This window comes from Cygnus olor, chromosome 24, assembly GCF_009769625.2.
Source record: "Cygnus olor isolate bCygOlo1 chromosome 24, bCygOlo1.pri.v2, whole genome shotgun sequence".
NCBI classification, from domain to species: domain Eukaryota; kingdom Metazoa; phylum Chordata; class Aves; order Anseriformes; family Anatidae; genus Cygnus; species Cygnus olor.
Genome location: NC_049192.1, coordinates 4,371,799 through 4,387,852, shown reverse-complemented (window position 1 = coordinate 4,387,852; position 16,054 = coordinate 4,371,799). Strand labels below are relative to the sequence as shown.

General features: G+C 66.4%; 1 protein-coding gene across 14 annotated transcripts in view; it reads left to right on the top strand.

Annotated features, from left to right (window-relative positions):
• Positions 1-8,224, top strand: part of NAV1 (neuron navigator 1) — a 67,023-nt gene extending 58,799 nt beyond the window's left edge. For 10 of the 14 annotated variants that reach the window (XM_040535498.1, XM_040535493.1, XM_040535492.1 and 7 more), the window contains 13 exons: positions 53-249; positions 335-497; positions 627-801; positions 1,002-1,099; positions 1,211-1,306; positions 1,451-1,610; positions 1,720-1,955; positions 2,031-2,200; positions 2,406-2,477; positions 2,767-2,963; positions 3,483-3,601; positions 3,817-4,015; positions 4,584-8,224. In XM_040535498.1, the coding sequence (XP_040391432.1) occupies positions 53-249; positions 335-497; positions 627-801; positions 1,002-1,099; positions 1,211-1,306; positions 1,451-1,610; positions 1,720-1,955; positions 2,031-2,200; positions 2,406-2,477; positions 2,767-2,963; positions 3,483-3,601; positions 3,817-4,015; positions 4,584-5,125 (2,424 nt within the window). In that variant the 3' untranslated portion in view covers positions 5,126-8,224. Of the gene's footprint in view, positions 1-52; positions 250-334; positions 498-626; positions 802-1,001; positions 1,100-1,210; positions 1,307-1,450; positions 1,611-1,719; positions 1,956-2,030; positions 2,201-2,405; positions 2,478-2,766; positions 2,964-3,482; positions 3,602-3,816; positions 4,030-4,583 lie in introns of all 14 variants that reach the window. The other 4 variants (XM_040535497.1, XM_040535494.1, XM_040535491.1 and 1 more) reach the window with 2 other exon arrangements.
• Positions 8,225-16,054: the final 7,830 nt, after the last annotated feature.

Below are 16,054 nucleotides of genomic sequence, written 5' to 3'. Positions count from 1 at the left end.
TGCGAGGCTGCGCTGTCTGCCTGTCCGTAACGAGCATTTTTGTCTCCTGTAGCTGCGAAGCTCCTTCAACAAGGCCTTCAGCATCAAGAAGGGGCCCAAGTCGGCCTCGTCCTACTCGGACATCGAGGAGATTGCCACGCCGGACTCGTCTGCCCCGTCCTCCCCCAAGCTGCAGCACGGCTCCACGGAGACCGCCTCGCCCTCCATCAAGTCCTCCACGTCCTCCTCCGTGGGCATCGACACGGCTGAGTACGTGGGGCAGGGAAGGTTGGGTGCAGAGGTCTCGGGGTGCCTGCCCCAGCCCTGAGCACGCCGCGCTCTCTCCCCGGCACAGGCTCTTCCAGGCCCACAGCGAGGGCGAGCCGGAGAAGAAGGAGGTGTCGGAGCTGCGGTCAGAGCTGTGGGAGAAGGAGATGAAGCTGACGGACATCCGCTTGGAGGCCCTCAACTCGGCCCACCAGCTGGAGCAGCTGCGGGAGACCATGCACAACATGCAGGTGAGGGCAGCTGCACCTCAGGGCCTGTGGTCCTCGTGTCCCCGGAGCCGTGCCGCAGCCCCGGGCTGGCTCTGGGATGCTGCCGGCATCCAGCTGCTCACCCTGGGCCGCCCCGCGGTTCTCCCCCAGCTGGAGGTGGATCTCCTGAAGGCCGAGAACGACCGGCTCAAAGTGGCTCCGGGGCCCTCGGCAGTGCCGGGATCCCTTCCCGGCCACGTCACGAGCACTTCGGCCTCCTCTTCGCCGCGGCGCTCGCTGGGCCTCGCCCTCGGCCATGCCTTCAGCCCCAGCCTGGCGGACACAGGTAGGGGTGACAGGGAGGGACACGGACGTGTGTGGGGGTGCCCAGCACAGACGGTGGGAGCGTGCTGCCCTGCACTGGGAGACGGCTGTGCACGGGGACCTGCTGTGCTGCCTGTGTCCCGATCAGCTCAGACTGGGCATGGTCAGGCCCCGCGGCTCTGCTCACCCTGCTGGCACAGCCTGACTCTGCTCCGTCCCCAGATGTGTCCCCCATGGATGCTGTCAGTGCCGGCACCCAGAAAGACGAGCTGACGCTGAGGATCGTGGTGCGCATGCCGCCCCAGCACATCATCAAGGGGGTAAGCGTGGGGAGCCCGACGTGCCCCAGCACCGTGGTCCTGGATGAGGGGCAGGGGATGTGTCTCTGGGGCTGGATGCAGTGCTCCCACTCTGCACACCTCTGCTCCTAGGACCTCAAGCAACAGGAGTTTTTCCTGGGCTGGACCAAGGTGAGCGGGAAGGTGGACTGGAAGATGCTGGATGAGGCTGTCTGCCAGGTCTTCAAGGTAGGAGCATCCTGACATCTCTTTTGAGAACATCTTTGTCACTGTTCCCCTTTTCCTGACGCTCCCTGGCCTGGTCCTTACCAGGAGCTCATGCAGCTGCTGAGCACTGTTTGCCTCCTGACAGCCCACTCCTTGTCCCCGCAGGATTACATCACCAAGATGGATCCTGCCTCCACGCTGGGGCTCAGCACCGAGTCTGTCTATGGCTACAGCATCAGCCACATCAAGCGGGTCCTGGACACGGAGCCGCCGGAGCTGCCGCTGTGCCGCCGGGGCATGACCAGCATCGTGGTGACGCTCAAAGGTCAGTGGGCAGAGAGGCCGCCGGCTGGGCTCCGTTGCTGTCCTGTCCTCCCTCTGTCTCGTGGTGGCACGGGGCACGAGCGGGACCCTCAGCCCTCCCCTGCCTGCAGGCTTGAAGGAGAAGTGCGTGGACAGCCTGGTGTTCGAGACGCTCATCCCCAAGCCCATGATGCAGCATTACATCAGCCTCCTGCTGAAGCACCGGCGGCTCATCCTCTCGGGACCCAGCGGCACGGGCAAGACTTACCTGACCAACCGCCTGGCCGAGTACCTGGTGGAGCGCTCGGGCCGGGACGTCACCGAGGGCATCGTCAGCACCTTCAACATGCACCAGCAGTCCTGCAAGGTGAGGGCGCGCAGCAGCTGAGACCGTCCCCGGTGGTACTGGTGCTGACGCCGTGGTCCCACGCGTGACGCCCAGCTCCGTTGGTTGCAGGACCTGCAGCTGTACCTCTCCAACCTGGCCAACCAGATCGACCGGGAGACGGGCACGGCAGACGTGCCGCTGGTGATCCTCCTGGATGATCTCAGCGAGGCGGGCTCCATCAGCGAGCTCGTCAACGGCGCGCTCACCTGCAAGTACCACAAATGGTGAGAGCCCCGTGGTGTCCCCCTCCGGCACGGCCTCCTGGGCACGCACACGCTCCCCGCTGCTCTCAGCGCGATCCCCGGGGCTCCTGGAGAGTTGGCTGCACGGCCCTGTGTGTTCGCTGTGCTCAGACCGGCTCTGCTGCGGGTGGGAGCGATGCAGGATGCTTTTCCTCATGGTTCCTGTCTCTCTCCATCTCTCCCTCAGCCCCTACATCATTGGGACCACCAACCAGCCCGTGAAGATGACTCCGAACCACGGCCTCCACCTCAGCTTTAGGTATGGATCATCTCTGGCAAGCGTCCCTGTGGGGCTGGGGAGGCCAGGGGGCATCGCTCTTGCTGCCGGGCAGTCCCAGGGACACATGCTGTGACTGGGGACCCTGATGAGGACCGAGCCCCGGGCCTGTCCCTGCCGTCCCACAAGGGTCTGAAGTCCCCAGCCCTGGGCACAGGCAGCGTAGGGGTGCTAGGAGGTCCCCTAAAGGTGCAGGGACCCTGGGGAGGGTGCCAGGGAGTTGGGCTTCTTGTGGAGAGACCCAGCCCTGAGCGCTCGGGTCTCCCGCCAGGATGCTGACCTTCTCCAACAACGTGGAGCCAGCCAACGGCTTCCTGGTGCGCTACCTGCGGCGGAAGCTGCTGGAGTCGGACACGGACGTCAACGCCAACAAGGAGGAGCTGCTGCGCGTGCTGGACTGGGTGCCCAAGCTCTGGTACCACTTGCACACCTTCCTGGAGAAACACAGCACCTCCGACTTCCTCATCGGTACGGCCTGGCCTCCCTCTTCTGCCTCGCGCTGCCGGGAGCCGCGGGAGCCCCCATGGGACTGGGGCAAAACTGTCCCGAAGGAGCCTGAGGAGCCAAGACGCTGCCTCGTGTCCCCCAGCCCCACACAACCAGAAGCTGGGAGGTGATGGGCACAAACGTTGCTCATTTGGGTGGCGTTTGTCCCCCTGCCCTGTGGGAGCTGTCACTGTGGTTTAGATCAAGGTTGCCGGTCTTATTGGCACCCTTCCTCGGGTGCGGTTTTGCTGTGTTTTCCCAGGCAGGTGTAGCATTGCCTCACACGCTTTTGGGGCTGGGTTGACCTTTGCAGCCCCATTCCTGGCCTGGGATCTTACTTTCTGCCCGTGTTTGTTGGGCAGGTACTGCCCAGGCGCTGCTCCCAGGATGGGTGAAGCCCACGGGGGTCTCCTGTGCGGCCTCCCCACTGGGCTGGCATGGGGCTGGGGGCTGGAGCTGGGGCACCCAGTACCCATCTTTGCTCTCTGCCTTCCTCTGCAGGTCCCTGCTTCTTCCTGTCCTGCCCCATTGGAATTGAGGATTTCCGGACTTGGTTCATCGACCTGTGGAATAACTCCATCATCCCCTACCTGCAGGAGGGAGCGAAAGATGGGCTCAAGGTACCCAGCGCTACCTGGCAGACGGGGACACAAAGCAGGGCTCGGCCTGGAACTGGTGGCACTTGGGGACGCCCTGTCTCAGCAGACAACAGGGTGGGGAGAGGGGAGGCGCAGGGGTTTGGGGTGCAGGTGACGCCCCTGTTGCTCCCTACCCTGATCGCTGCCAGTTTTGGCGCGTGCTGAAGCCGCGGCTGACGCTCGCTCCCTGCCCGCAGGTCCACGGGCAGAAGGCGGCCTGGGAGGACCCCGTGGAGTGGGTGCGGGACACCCTGCCCTGGCCGTCAGCGCAGCAGGACCAGTCCAAGCTGTACCACCTGCCCCCGCCCACCATCGGGCCCCACAGCACCGTGTCCCCTCCCGAGGAGCGCACCGTCAAGGACACGACGCCCAGCTCCCTGGACGCGGACCCCCCTGGTATGCCGCGCTGTGCCGGGAAGGGGCTGGGTGGCGCTGGTTGGAGGAGAACAGGACGGGGCTGTGCATTGCTTTCCCGGTTACTTTTTGGTGTAAAAACCCCAACTTGTGAGGCAGAAACCTTCTGTGCTCCTGGGAGGAGCAGCGGGCCTTGGGTGGTGGCCCCAGGGGGAATGCTGCGCCGCGAGGCACAGCGCAGTGCTGGCGAGCAGGCATGGCCCCGTGCTCCAGGAGCCATCCCAGCCCCACGCAGGCACACACGAAGGGGGCTCACACACGTGTGTGTCATGGGGAGAGGCTGCCAGAGGACAGCGGGCAACCCCAGGTGCTGCCAGCTGCTGCAGTGCAGGGGGACAGGCCCCGGTGCTTCGGCACGCAGAGCTTTAAGCATCCCTTGAGTCCAGATCCTGGTGACGGGGAAGGATTTGCAACATCTCTGGGCATTCCTCTCCCCTCTAGGAGAGTTTCTTAGGGTGTGGTCGGTTTGGGAGGGCAAGGAGGGTTGGGTGGTCCTTGCCAAGGACCCCCTGTCCCCGTCGGGCTGGGTGCCACGCGCCTCTCCCCGCAGATGGCCATGCTGCTGAAGCTCCAGGAAGCCGCCAACTACATCGAGTCTCCGGACCGCGAGACTATGGTGGATCCCGACCTGCAGTCGACTCTGTGAGGCACGGACATGCCGGCCCAGGCGCAGGGGAGCCGCCGCCGGGCTGCTCTCCTTCTCCTCTGGTAGCCTGGAGCGCGGGGCTGGGGCTGGTGAGCGAGCGGAGAGGACTGGGGCTCCGCGCGTCCTTCGCGGAGCGTGGGGAAGCTCGGCTCACCCGCGGGAGAGCGCGAGGTGCCGTTTCCCCTCCCCAGGCCGGGAGTAGGAGGATCCTGGTTTCTCTTCTTGGTTTTTCTGTCTGTTGCAAACGCTCGGGCTTCGGGGCCGGGCTGACCCGCTGGGACCAAGCCCCCGCTCTGCGGAGCCGCAGGAAGGCCCCTGCGTGGGGCAGGGACCCCGCGGGAGCCACCTGGGCCGGAGCTGGGCCGCGTCCCTCTGTCCGGCCAGCGCGCGGCCGAGGGCAGGCACCGAGGGACCGCTGCCGGGGGGAAGCGCCCGCCTCGCTCTGAGCGAGGAGCAGCGCGGCTCCGCCGCTATCTTTGTACGTTCCCTGTTTAACCTGCATGGCAGCCGCTGCGACCCGGACAGCCCAATAAACCCTGCTTTGGTTATTTTATTTTATTTCCCCCGCACACACACCCCTTCCTTCCCTTTTCTTTGGCCGAGTCCAGACTTTGCTTTGGTCCCTTTTTTGTTCTTGTTCTTTTCTCTCCCTGCCCGTGGCCCGGTGCCCCTCACTTCCCCGCGAGCAGCTCCCCTTCCTTTTGCTTTCTTTTGCAGCCGTCGGTTCCACCACTCCAACCACCTCCGTTACAAAACTGGTGCTCACTGGACAACCTCCAGTCCCTGAATCCACCTCCTGCAGCCTCGCACCTGGGCTGGGACGGGACCTGGCAGCCGGTGGCAGCGGGATGCTCCCGGAGCACCCCCTTGCCTGGCAGCCCCCCTCCCCAAAAGCACAAGGCAGAGTCCGGCCCTGGGGACGAGGTGTCCCACCCGGCCGGGATGCTAAGGGACATCCCCGCCCCTGCACGCAGGGTGCTGCTGCCCTGTCCCCGCTGTGCTGGGGGGCACAGACTGCCCCCCGTCCCCTCCCTGCTGCCTGGCGGGGTGGCACAGGGTGGCAGGCTGTGCCCAGGGTTGTCCCCGTGCCCCCAGATCCCCCCCCAGGCTCTGTTGGGGTTTGGTGGCCCCCAGGTGCCAGCCTGCGCCCTCGGGCCTGGCAGCGCCTGCTCAGCGTGGGCTCGCCGTACCCCGCACCGGTGCTCTGGGGACACCCAGCTGGGGCCACGCATCCTCTTGGCCCCAAGGTGCAATGTCACAGGCGCTGCTCCCGCCGCACTGCCTTAATCCCTGCGCCGTGTGGGAAGGGGGCAGGCGGGGCTGGGGCTGGCACGGTCACAGCCTGCCCCAGGGGCGGTGTCCTCTCACTGTGTCCCTAAAGCCAGCCGGGCTGGGACAGGACGGCGGCACTGGGGTGAGCCCAGCCCAGCCGGGGCCGCTGGCTTCATGCCCTTTACTTGCACATCCCTGAGGATGCTCCAGGGCTGCTGCCTCTGGCCCCGCTGGGCTCCGCAGCCCCCTCCCTCTCCCCATGGTCCCACCACCGGGCCGAGGGGAGCACGACGCCTGGGACCCCCCCTCCTCGGACCCCTTTCGGGGAGAGGTGGCCCCAGGGCCGGGCTGTCCACCCTGTCCTGCTCCCACCCCCTCCTCGTGCGTGGCCTTTGGGGACACCTCGCCACCCTGCGAGGCGGCCATCTCCTCCCAGGCCCTGCCTGGCCCCCCTGGTGCCGCTCGCCGGCGGCCACCACCGCTGCCCTTGGTGCTCTCTCGCCCGGCGCGCCTCGCCTTGCCGCCCCGCGCATCCGGGCCGCGGCGCACGCGCCCCATGGTGCTCACTTCTCCGTCTGTCCGACAGCCTCCCCGCCGCCACCTCGCAGCCCCCCGGCCCCCCCCGGGGCCGGCCAGCCCGGCCCCTCCGCACAGGGCTGTCCCTCCCCACGCTGGCTTGGACGCTAGGGCTTTTCGTTTGCCTTCTCTTGTGTTGCCGCCGTCGGCTAAGGACTCTCGCTGTAAATAGATCTGTAGTCGAACGCCCTGCGTGAGTTGGTGGGGCCCGGCCCTGCGCGTCTTTCCGTTTTTTTGTACTCTGTGATAACTGTGCTGTGCTGACTTCTTTTCTGATTGTACAAGACACCGGCTCAGCAGTCGCTCGAGGCCGGCGCTGGGGATCCGCGCTCCCCTCCAGCCCCACTCACCCTCCTCGGGGCTCTGGTGCCTGAGGCAGGACGGGGCACGAAGCACCTTTGGGTGCCCTCCTGGGTGCCCTGAGGAGCCCCGTGGTGTAAGGGGTCGATGCATCCCCCCTGCTTTGCACGGTGTCCGGGGTCGGGCTGTCTTTCCTGACCCCCACGGAGCCACCAAACCATCAAACCAACCGTCCCCATCACCGGCTCACCCGGGGCCATACACCTGGGTGCCCCCAGCCCCTTTCCCATGGGTTTGCCCCATCCTTCCCCGCCTGGCACTGCCCCATAACCTCAGCCGCTGTGTGCTGGGGTGAGGGACAAACCTTGGTGTACACCAGGAGGAATCCCAAGCCCTGCATCAGCCCGTTTCAGCGCTGTGGGATGGGCGATGCCCCGAGGATGGTGTGTGTGTGGGGGGGGGCTCTCCCTGGGGCTCCCCAGCTGAGGGGGACAGGCCCCGATGGCTCCTCCTGGCTTACACCGCGCACCCCCCCGTCCCCAAGCGTGGCAGCCATCGGGGGCGCTGGGGACCGAGCGTCCCCCAGGGCTGCCGGTGCCTGGCCCAACGGGGCCGACCATTGCACTGAGGCATCCCCCGGAGCCCCAGGGGTGCCCGTCACCCCCAAAGGCGCCTGTTGTCCCTAAGGGTGCCCACCGTGCCGAGGGTGCCCGTCACCCCAAAGGTACCCGCGGCCCCTCGGAGCGCCAGGAGCCCTCCCGAGGGGCTGGAGCTGGCGGCTGCCGGCGCCTCCCCCTCCTGCCCCCTCGAGCTGCTGCTGCCCGGTGGCCTGAACCTTACAATTTTAGCTTTTTTCTATTAAAAAAGAAAAACAAAACAACAACCTTTTTTTAATTAAATAAAAGACGAAAATGGACAAATTCCTGTTTTAGATGATCTGTGTAACTGACTGGGTTTTGTGTTTCTTAACTGCATGGTATTCCTGCCGAGGGGTTTTATAGCACTTTTTAAATTTCTCTTTAAGATTTTGGTCCGGATTTCTACTGCTCTCGCCTGTCTGTCTTTGCTTTTTCCTTGCCTCTTCGAAGTTTGTAAACTCGCTCCATTTTATACCTGATGTTGGAACCCAACCCTACGTTGTACATAGCTGCGGGAACAATCAGAGGGAACAAACACTATCTGGACTCTTTCCACAATTCGTTGTTTTTACTTAAAGAAATTTTCAAGTCCAAAAGGAAGCCAGGAAAAGGCTTGAGGATGTTACGAAGGACAGAAACAAATCCAGCCCTGCACCAAGTCAGCTCCTGCTGCCCACGCTGCCCGCACCAACCGGCATGTCTCTTCTCGGTCGTCTGTCTAACACCATTGGATTCAATAAAGTTATCTCCTGTACCGCCTGGCTGCTCGTCCTGTGTCCCTGCGCGGGGTGGGAAGGACGGGCCCATTCGTACCGCCGCACGGTTACCCCTGTCCCCGCAAAACCCCCGGGGGGGGCTTTGTAAAAACGCCCCTGGTTTGAAATCGTGGCAGGTTTAACGGGTGCTGGGAGCGGTTTTGTCGGAGGGGGACCCCTTTCAGAAGAAGATTGCGCTCCTGTGAAGTCCTGGGGTGTGCAGAAATGCTCCTGGGGGGGAAAATCCTCGCAGATTTGCAGGATGCTGGGGGGGGGATGCATCCCCCTGGGGTTTGGGGGGACGGGGATGGGCAGACCTTAGCCAGGGTGTGCAGGGGGCTCGCGGCAGGCGGGCGTCTGTGCTGGGCCCCTTCCACCCTGCTGGGACTGGTCCCCAGCTCCCCATCCGAGGGGACGCGATGGGGACACGATGGGGACGGATGCTCCTGCCATGGATTCCGGCCACCCGTCACCAGCACAGGGGGACGGGGGGGGGGGATGGTGTCCCCCCCAGCAGCAGCACGGTGCTCGGCCCCCCCAGGGGAGGCTGCACAGCCCCAGCTGCGGGGAAAGGAGGCCCGGTCCTCCCCGGGGCGGCTCAGAGCCGTTTTCCACCCCGGAGAGCGATGCTGGAGCAGGGACAGCTGCTCCAGGAGCCCTTCCTTCGTCCCAGGCCGGTGATGAGTTAGAGGCGCTTCCCATCGGCCGGAGCTCGTTAGGGGAGGGCGACTGCAGGGGAGGTAACGGCTGGGTGCAATCCTGACCCCGCTGGGTGCGATCCTGACCCCAGCCCAGAGAGCTGGGCACAGCACCCCTACAGGCACTGCACCCCCTCTAGGCACAGCACCACCCCCATAGGCACAGCACCACCCCTACAGGCACTGCACCCCCTATAGGCACAGCACCACCCCCATAGGCACAGCACCTCCCCTATAGGCACAGCACCCCTACAGGCACTGCACCCCCTATAGGCACAGCACCCCTACAGGCACTGCACCCCCTCTAGGCACAGCACCACCCCTATAGGCACAGCACCACCCCTACAGGCACTGCACCCCCTCTAGGCACAGCACCACCCCTATAGGCACAGCACCACCCCTACAGGCACTGCACCCCCTCTAGGCACAGCACCACCCCTATAGGCACAGCACCACCCCTATAGGCACAGCACCCCTACAGGCACTGCACCCCCTCTAGGCACAGCACCTCCCCCATAGGCACAGCACCACCCCTATAGGCACAGCACCACCCCTACAGGCACTGCACCCCCTCTAGGCACAGCACCTCCCCCATAGGCACAGCACCACCCCTATAGGCACAGCACCACCCCTACAGGCACTGCACCCCCTCTAGGCACAGCACCTCCCCCATAGGCACAGCCCCACCCCTATAGGCACAGTACCACCCCTACAGGCACTGCACCCCCTCTAGGCACAGCACCTCCCCCATAGGCACAGCACCACCCCTACAGGCACTGCACCCCCTATAGGCACAGCACCCCCTATAGGCACAGCACCCCCTCTAGGCACAGCACCACCCCTATAGGCACAGCACCCCCTATAGGCACAGCACCTCCCCCATAGGCACAGCACCACCCCCATAGGCACTGCATCCCCTACAGGCACAGCACCCCCTATAGGCACAGCACCCCCTCTAGGCACAGCACCCCCTATAGACACAGCACCACCCCTACAGGCACAGCACCCCCTATAGGCACAGCACCACCCCTACAGGCACAGCACCCCCTATAGGCACAGCACCCCCTATAGGCACAGCACCACCCCCACAGGCACTGCACCCCCTATAGGCACAGCACCCCCTATAGGCACAGCACCCCCTATAGGCACAGCACCCCCCATAGGCACAGCACCACCCCTATAGGCACAGCACCCCCTATAGGCACAGCACCACCCCTACAGGCACAGCACCCCCTATAGGCACAGCACCCCCTCTAGGCACAGCACCACCCCTACAGGCACTGCACCACCCCTACAGGCACAGCACCCCCTATAGGCACAGCACCCCCTATAGGCACAGCACCACCCCTACAGGCACTGCACCACCCCTACAGGCACAGCACCCCCTATAGGCACAGCACCCCCTATAGGCACAGCACCACCCCTACAGGCACTGCACCCCCTATAGGCACAGCACCCCCTATAGGCACAGCACCTCCCCCATAGGCACAGCACCACCCCTACAGGCACAGCACCACCCCTACAGGCCCAGCACACCCCATATAGGCCCAGCCCCCTATAGGCACCCCCATAGGCACCCCCCCCCCCCCATAGGGGACTCCCAGCGCCGGCGCCACCCGGGCGGAGCCGCCCCCTGCGGAGCGCGGGGGCGAGCGGAAAAGGGGCGGGGCTTAGCGACGAGGGGGGCGGGGCCTTCTGCGGGCAGTGGGCGGGGCGAAAGAGACAGTGGGCGGGGCGAACGGGCAGGGGGCGGGGCTACGCGGAGCCACCGCACGCGAGCCCGGAGGGGCCGGGGCTGCCGCAGCGCCCGTCCCGCACCCACCGCCCCCGGCCCGCACCCACCGGCCCCGCACCCGCCGGCCCCGCACCCGCCGGCCCCGCGCCCCCCGCCCCCGGTAAGTGCTCTCCCGCCCGAGTTTCTCCCCGGTGCCCCCGGTGCCGCAGCGGCTGTGCGGGACGGCTGCGGTGCGGTGCGGGAGTCGGGGCCGGGCTGGCCGCACGGTGATGGCGTGGGGGGGGGGGGGGGTGCGGCGGGACCACCCCGGGGGCACGGAGGAGGCTGGGAGCTGCCCGGTGCCCGGGGCTGCCCTTGGGGTGCTGCGCGCCCGGCTGTGCCGCCTGGGGGGGGGAGTGGATGGAGGGCCCCCCCCCCCCCCCCGGGGTGCGGGAACGACCCTGGGGATGCGGGAACCCCCCCCCCGGGGTGAAGGACCCCCCCCGGGATGCGAGACCCCCCTCCGGGACGCGGGATCCCCACCCGGGGATGCGGGACCCCCCCCGCCCTCGGGATGCGGGACCCTTTCCCGGGCATGCGGAACCCTTCCCGGGATGCGGGACGCCCCCCCTCGGGATGCGGGACCCCCACCTGGGACGCGGACCACCCTCCCCCGGCATGTGGGACCCACACCCGGGATGCGGGACACCCCCGGAGGTGCGGGATCCCCCCCCCCGCGTTTCGGTGCTGCGGCGCTGGGTCAGGGTGCCCCAGGACTCCGAGGTGCCACCCGCGATGCTCCAGCCCCGTGTCCCCGCGGGTGCCCTCGGGGGTCCCGCTCCCGACCCCGGAGCCGCCCCGGGGGCTGCAGCCGCGGTGCGGTGCTGGGCCGGCCACTCCGGGGGGGGCTCTGCACCGCGTCCTGGCCCGCAGCCAGCACCAGCGGGTCCCTTCCCGGGGCTGCAGCAGCCTCCGGGCATCTCCTGCGCTCCCCCGCACCGGTGGGGTGCAGCGGTGCCGGAGAACCAGCTCCGGGGTACCCAAACCGAGCCTTTGCGCCCACGTCCTGCCCCTGGTGCCCCCCTGCAGCCTACTTTCAGAGGGCCGGGCGCGATCCCAAAAGAGCTCTGCCAATTGCGCAGGGGAAAGGCAGTTTTGCAAGGTGACTGTGGCGCGGGGGACGCGCCTGTGTCACGCGTCGCCTCGTGGTCCTCAGCCGTGCCCCGGGGCTTTGGCACCTCTGCGGGTCCCCTCTGCACTGCGTGCAGCGTGGTGCAGCACTGGCCTGGCCTCCGGGTGAGCTGGGCAGGTGCTGCTGCGGGATGTCACCCGCTGCTGGATGTCACCCTCTCCGGGATGTCACCCGCTCTGGGATGTCACCCGCTCTGGGATGCCACCCTCTGCAGGGTGCCACCCGCTGCAGGGCGGCCTCAGGGCGCTGCCGGGCTCCCCCCTGCCCCTCTGCAGCAGCCAAACTTCAGTCCTCGCGCGAGGGCTCTGGCTGCTCGTGCGCCCAGGTGCTGCTGCAGATATTTCACTCCTGTGCATGCTGCACGGCGGCGCGGCGACCGGCAGGCGTCGTCTCCTGCCTGCTGCATTATTCCTCGCTAGCGCAGCGCCTCGGCCGCGCTGCCGTGGGCTGCTGGGGCCCTCGGGCCCCCTCAGGGTGGCCGGGGTCCTCGCCTCGGCGGCACGTCGGTGCTTGTGGCCGGAGGGTGTTGGAGGGAAGCAGAGTTGCTCGCTGCGTTGCGGTGCTGGGGGAGCGTGGGGCGCTGAGAGAGGTGATGCACCCAAGGTCATTGAGCCCGGCAGTGGCAGCGGGACATCACCCGTGCTGCTCAGGAAAAGCACGATTCCATAAAACCCCCCAAACCCCCTGGGAGCCGCGCGCTGTCCCCTCCTCACAAGCGGCGAAGCACAGGAGCGGGGCTGACCTTGCCCCACCACGGCCCCTGGGGCAAGCGTTGGGGTCCCCTCGCGGGGAGCTCCAAGCCCCCAGCTCCCGCGGGGCAGGGACGGGTCCCTCGGTGCTCAGCGGCGGCGAGCTGGTGTCTGCTGCGCTGCATCTCCTGGGGCAGCCCTGGCTCTGCGCCCCTCTGCCCCGCGGCGCCCGGCACCGCACAGAGCCACGGCACGAGGGGGGACGTAAAAATACTGAGGGCCACCAGCCCGCTGCTGGGAGTGGCTCCCCCGCTAACGGAGCCCTGCAGGACGGTCACCGAGGGACACCGGAGCGCGGCGGGCTCCTGCCCACCCCAGCAGGGTGGGAGCGGGCGCTCCGCGGGCTGGCGGTGCTGCTGGCAAGGGCCCAGCCCCGGGAGCCTGATGACTGCAGCTCCTAATTATTACTCGAGTTTCTCCTTCTCCTGGCTGCGCAGGGAAGCTGCGAGCCGGGAGGCGGGATGTCCTCGAGCAGGATCAGTGCCCAAAGCAAATAGACGGAGCCGAGTGCCTGCTGTTTTTCAACTCTTTAATTTTTTTTTGCTGTCCCTAACGCCGGCAGTGGAGCGCGGTGCTGCCCGCTGTGCGCGGTGATGCTGCGCCTCGTCCCCGTGCCCAGAGCCGCTGGCCGCCGCTCGGTGGAGTCTGGCCAAGTGCTTTTGCCCTTGGCTGCCGATGGATTTGCCCGCCCGGGTGAAAACCCTGCTGTTCCCTGGCTCGCCCCAGGCTGGGGCTGCGGCTGCCCTGGGCTCAGCTCCCGCAGGAGCTGGCGTTCCCCTAAGTGCTCTTTGATTATTAGCCCTAATAATTGTGTTATCGCATCGACTGAAATGTTTCAGATGCCAAAGCTAATTTTGCTCTTCATGCCTTCCTTCATCTGTAATGGGATTTTGATAACATCGCACGTCCAGAAGTATTGGATAAACTCAGCATAATTCCTCATTTATTAATTAAACCATAAATTAGGCAGCATGCGGCTGGAATCTGAGATGCCCTACACTGGCGTAATCCGACAGCCTGGGGACGGCGCTGGCCCCGTGCCTGAGCTCCCTCATCCCAGCTCCGGGGGCACGGGATCCGAATCCCCCCGAGCCGACTGCTCCGTGTCGGTGCCTGGAGGGGGAACCCCTGGGCATCGCCGCCACTGGGGTCTGGCTGCGGGGTCCTGGTGGGGCTGGGAGAGACCCCATTCCCCCGGGGTGGCTCTGCCGGCACGTGCCCCTGCTGCAGCCCCTGTGCTGGGCTTGCTCGGAGGGAGCGGAGCAGCGCCAAGGGTGCTGTGCTGGGCTGTGTCGGATTGCTGCGGTCTGCCCCCGAAGCCTGCGTGTGCTTGGCCGTCTGCTCTGCACCAAACCCGTCACTGCTGACTGCAGGCGGTTCAGCATCTGCAGCCTTGCGTGGAGGGGGCTCCTGGTGCCTTTGGGGTGTTCTGCACGTGGTGCGTCTTAAGAAAAGCTCGAGTGCTTTGCTTAAAGGCGTGATTCGAGGTGTTCCTCGCTCCTCTGCTCTTCGTGGTGCTGTAAGGGCGCAGCAGAGAAGGGCTCTGGGCTGGTGCATCGCCAAAAGGAGGCAGGAGGAAGCCTGGGTGCCGGTGGCAGGAGGTGCAGGAAGGCGCTGGGGCAGTCCTGGTGCTGGGCTGGGGCAGATGGAGGCGGTTGGGGAGGTTGTCCTGCTGCTGGGGGCCGGGGGGGGCTGCTCTGGGACCTCTCTGGAGCCGTGGGGCAGGTGGGTGACTGCAGGGGTGGCCGCAGTGTGCTGGGCTGGTTTGGGGCTGCAGGACCTGGTCCAGCTCCGGCGGCGTCTGCTGAGGTCGAGATGTGGTCATGGAGGGGGGGGGCAGGCGTCCCCCTGTGGGACACGGGGTGTCCCTGGGGACCTGGCCGTGACCCAAGGCTGCTGGGGCAGGGCACCCCCCAGGTGGCCCTGTCCTTGTGCCGCTGCTCCCATCGGCCTCGAGCGGACAGTTCAAGGGGGGGAAATAGGATTTCAACGCCGTGCACGGAATCGCAAGCGCACGGCTGCCCTGCGGGGCTCTGCTCCGTCCCCAGGGGTGCTCCGGGGCTTTCTGGAGCCCGGGGAGAGCTGTGCTGGTGCCTGGGGTGCAGGCGTGAGCCCGCTGCTTCCCCCGCATGGAAACCTGCCTTGCTGCGGGCAGCCTGACCCAGCCGCTGCCCTGTGCCGCAACCAGCTCTGTGGTGCGGCCGTGCCAGGCGCAGCTGCTGGTTCGTGCTGCTGGAGAGCCTGGAGCCAGCGGGTGCTGGACACCAGGAGCTGGGGATCCCAGGGGAATATCCTCTGCTGGGATGTGCAGTCGTGAGCCCTAAAGCACGTGGCATGGTTCTTGTTCCCCAAATAACCCCGGGCATCACAGGGATGCAGGTCTGGGGGGGAGAAGAGGACCTGGGGGGCCATGCTTTATGGGGCTGTGCTTTATGGGGCTGTACTGGCTGCCCAGAGCCTCCTGGCTGTCCCGGTGGCTTTTGTCCATCTGCACAAGAGGGTTTATCTGGGGGAGTTCCTGGTGTCCTGGCCTTGGAGGTGCTTTGTGCTGCGATTAAATCCCTGTGGGCTTGCACAGGGCTGCAGTGCTGTGTCCCCACCGATGCTGTCATCGTCACCTCTCTGCCCTCACCCCACGGGGGCTACAAATGGTGCCAGGACAGGTGGCACAGGGACACGGGGCCGTGCTCTGCCTCGGTGGCTCCCTGCAGCATGGAGCGTTGCTCCTGCACCCGTGGGCGCAGGCAGCTCCTGAGGACTGGTGGCTGGGGCCTCATCCAGGATGGAAGTCGCTTCTCTGGGCGTCCAGCACTGGCATTTTGCACCCTCGTGCTTGGCTGGGCACTAACGGGGATTTTCCACATGTCCCCCGTGTCCTCGCACCCTTCTCGGGCTCATTTGGAGCGGGAGCACCGAGGGGCAGGGGCTGCAGGCGGGTGCCAGTACGCTCCTTCTCTCCACGAAAATCGATGCGGCTCGTCTGCGCGCTCTCCCGGATCAGCTCCTGGCTCTTCCCCAGGAGCATCCTGCCTTTTCTTCCTATCGATCAAGAGACGCCGCAGCTCCTCGGGGCCGCCGCTGCCACGCTGCTGCGTGGGGCACGGTGGGGAGCGTTGCCGGCAGAGCGATGCCGACCCGGCTGCGCAGGATGCGGCCACGCGGCACCTTCACGGTGCCAACCCCAACCCGGAGCTGGGTGGTTCGAGTCGCTCAGCCCCATCGCCTTCTGGTGCCCTATTTAGCGCAGCCACCACAGCACTGGCGCGGGGAGCGGGCTGGGCACCAGCAGCGCCAGTCCCCTTGTTTTGGAAGGATTTTTTTGCGATCCGCAGCGTTGCAGGCTGCAGGAGGGGGCGTCGTGCTGGGGCTCGGTGGCTGCGGCTGGGATGCTCGGGGTCCTCGTGGATGGCGACGTCCCCAGGGCTCGGGGACCCCGCTGTCTGCAGCAGCCTTTGTGCAGGGGCTGCAGGCACCACGGCGC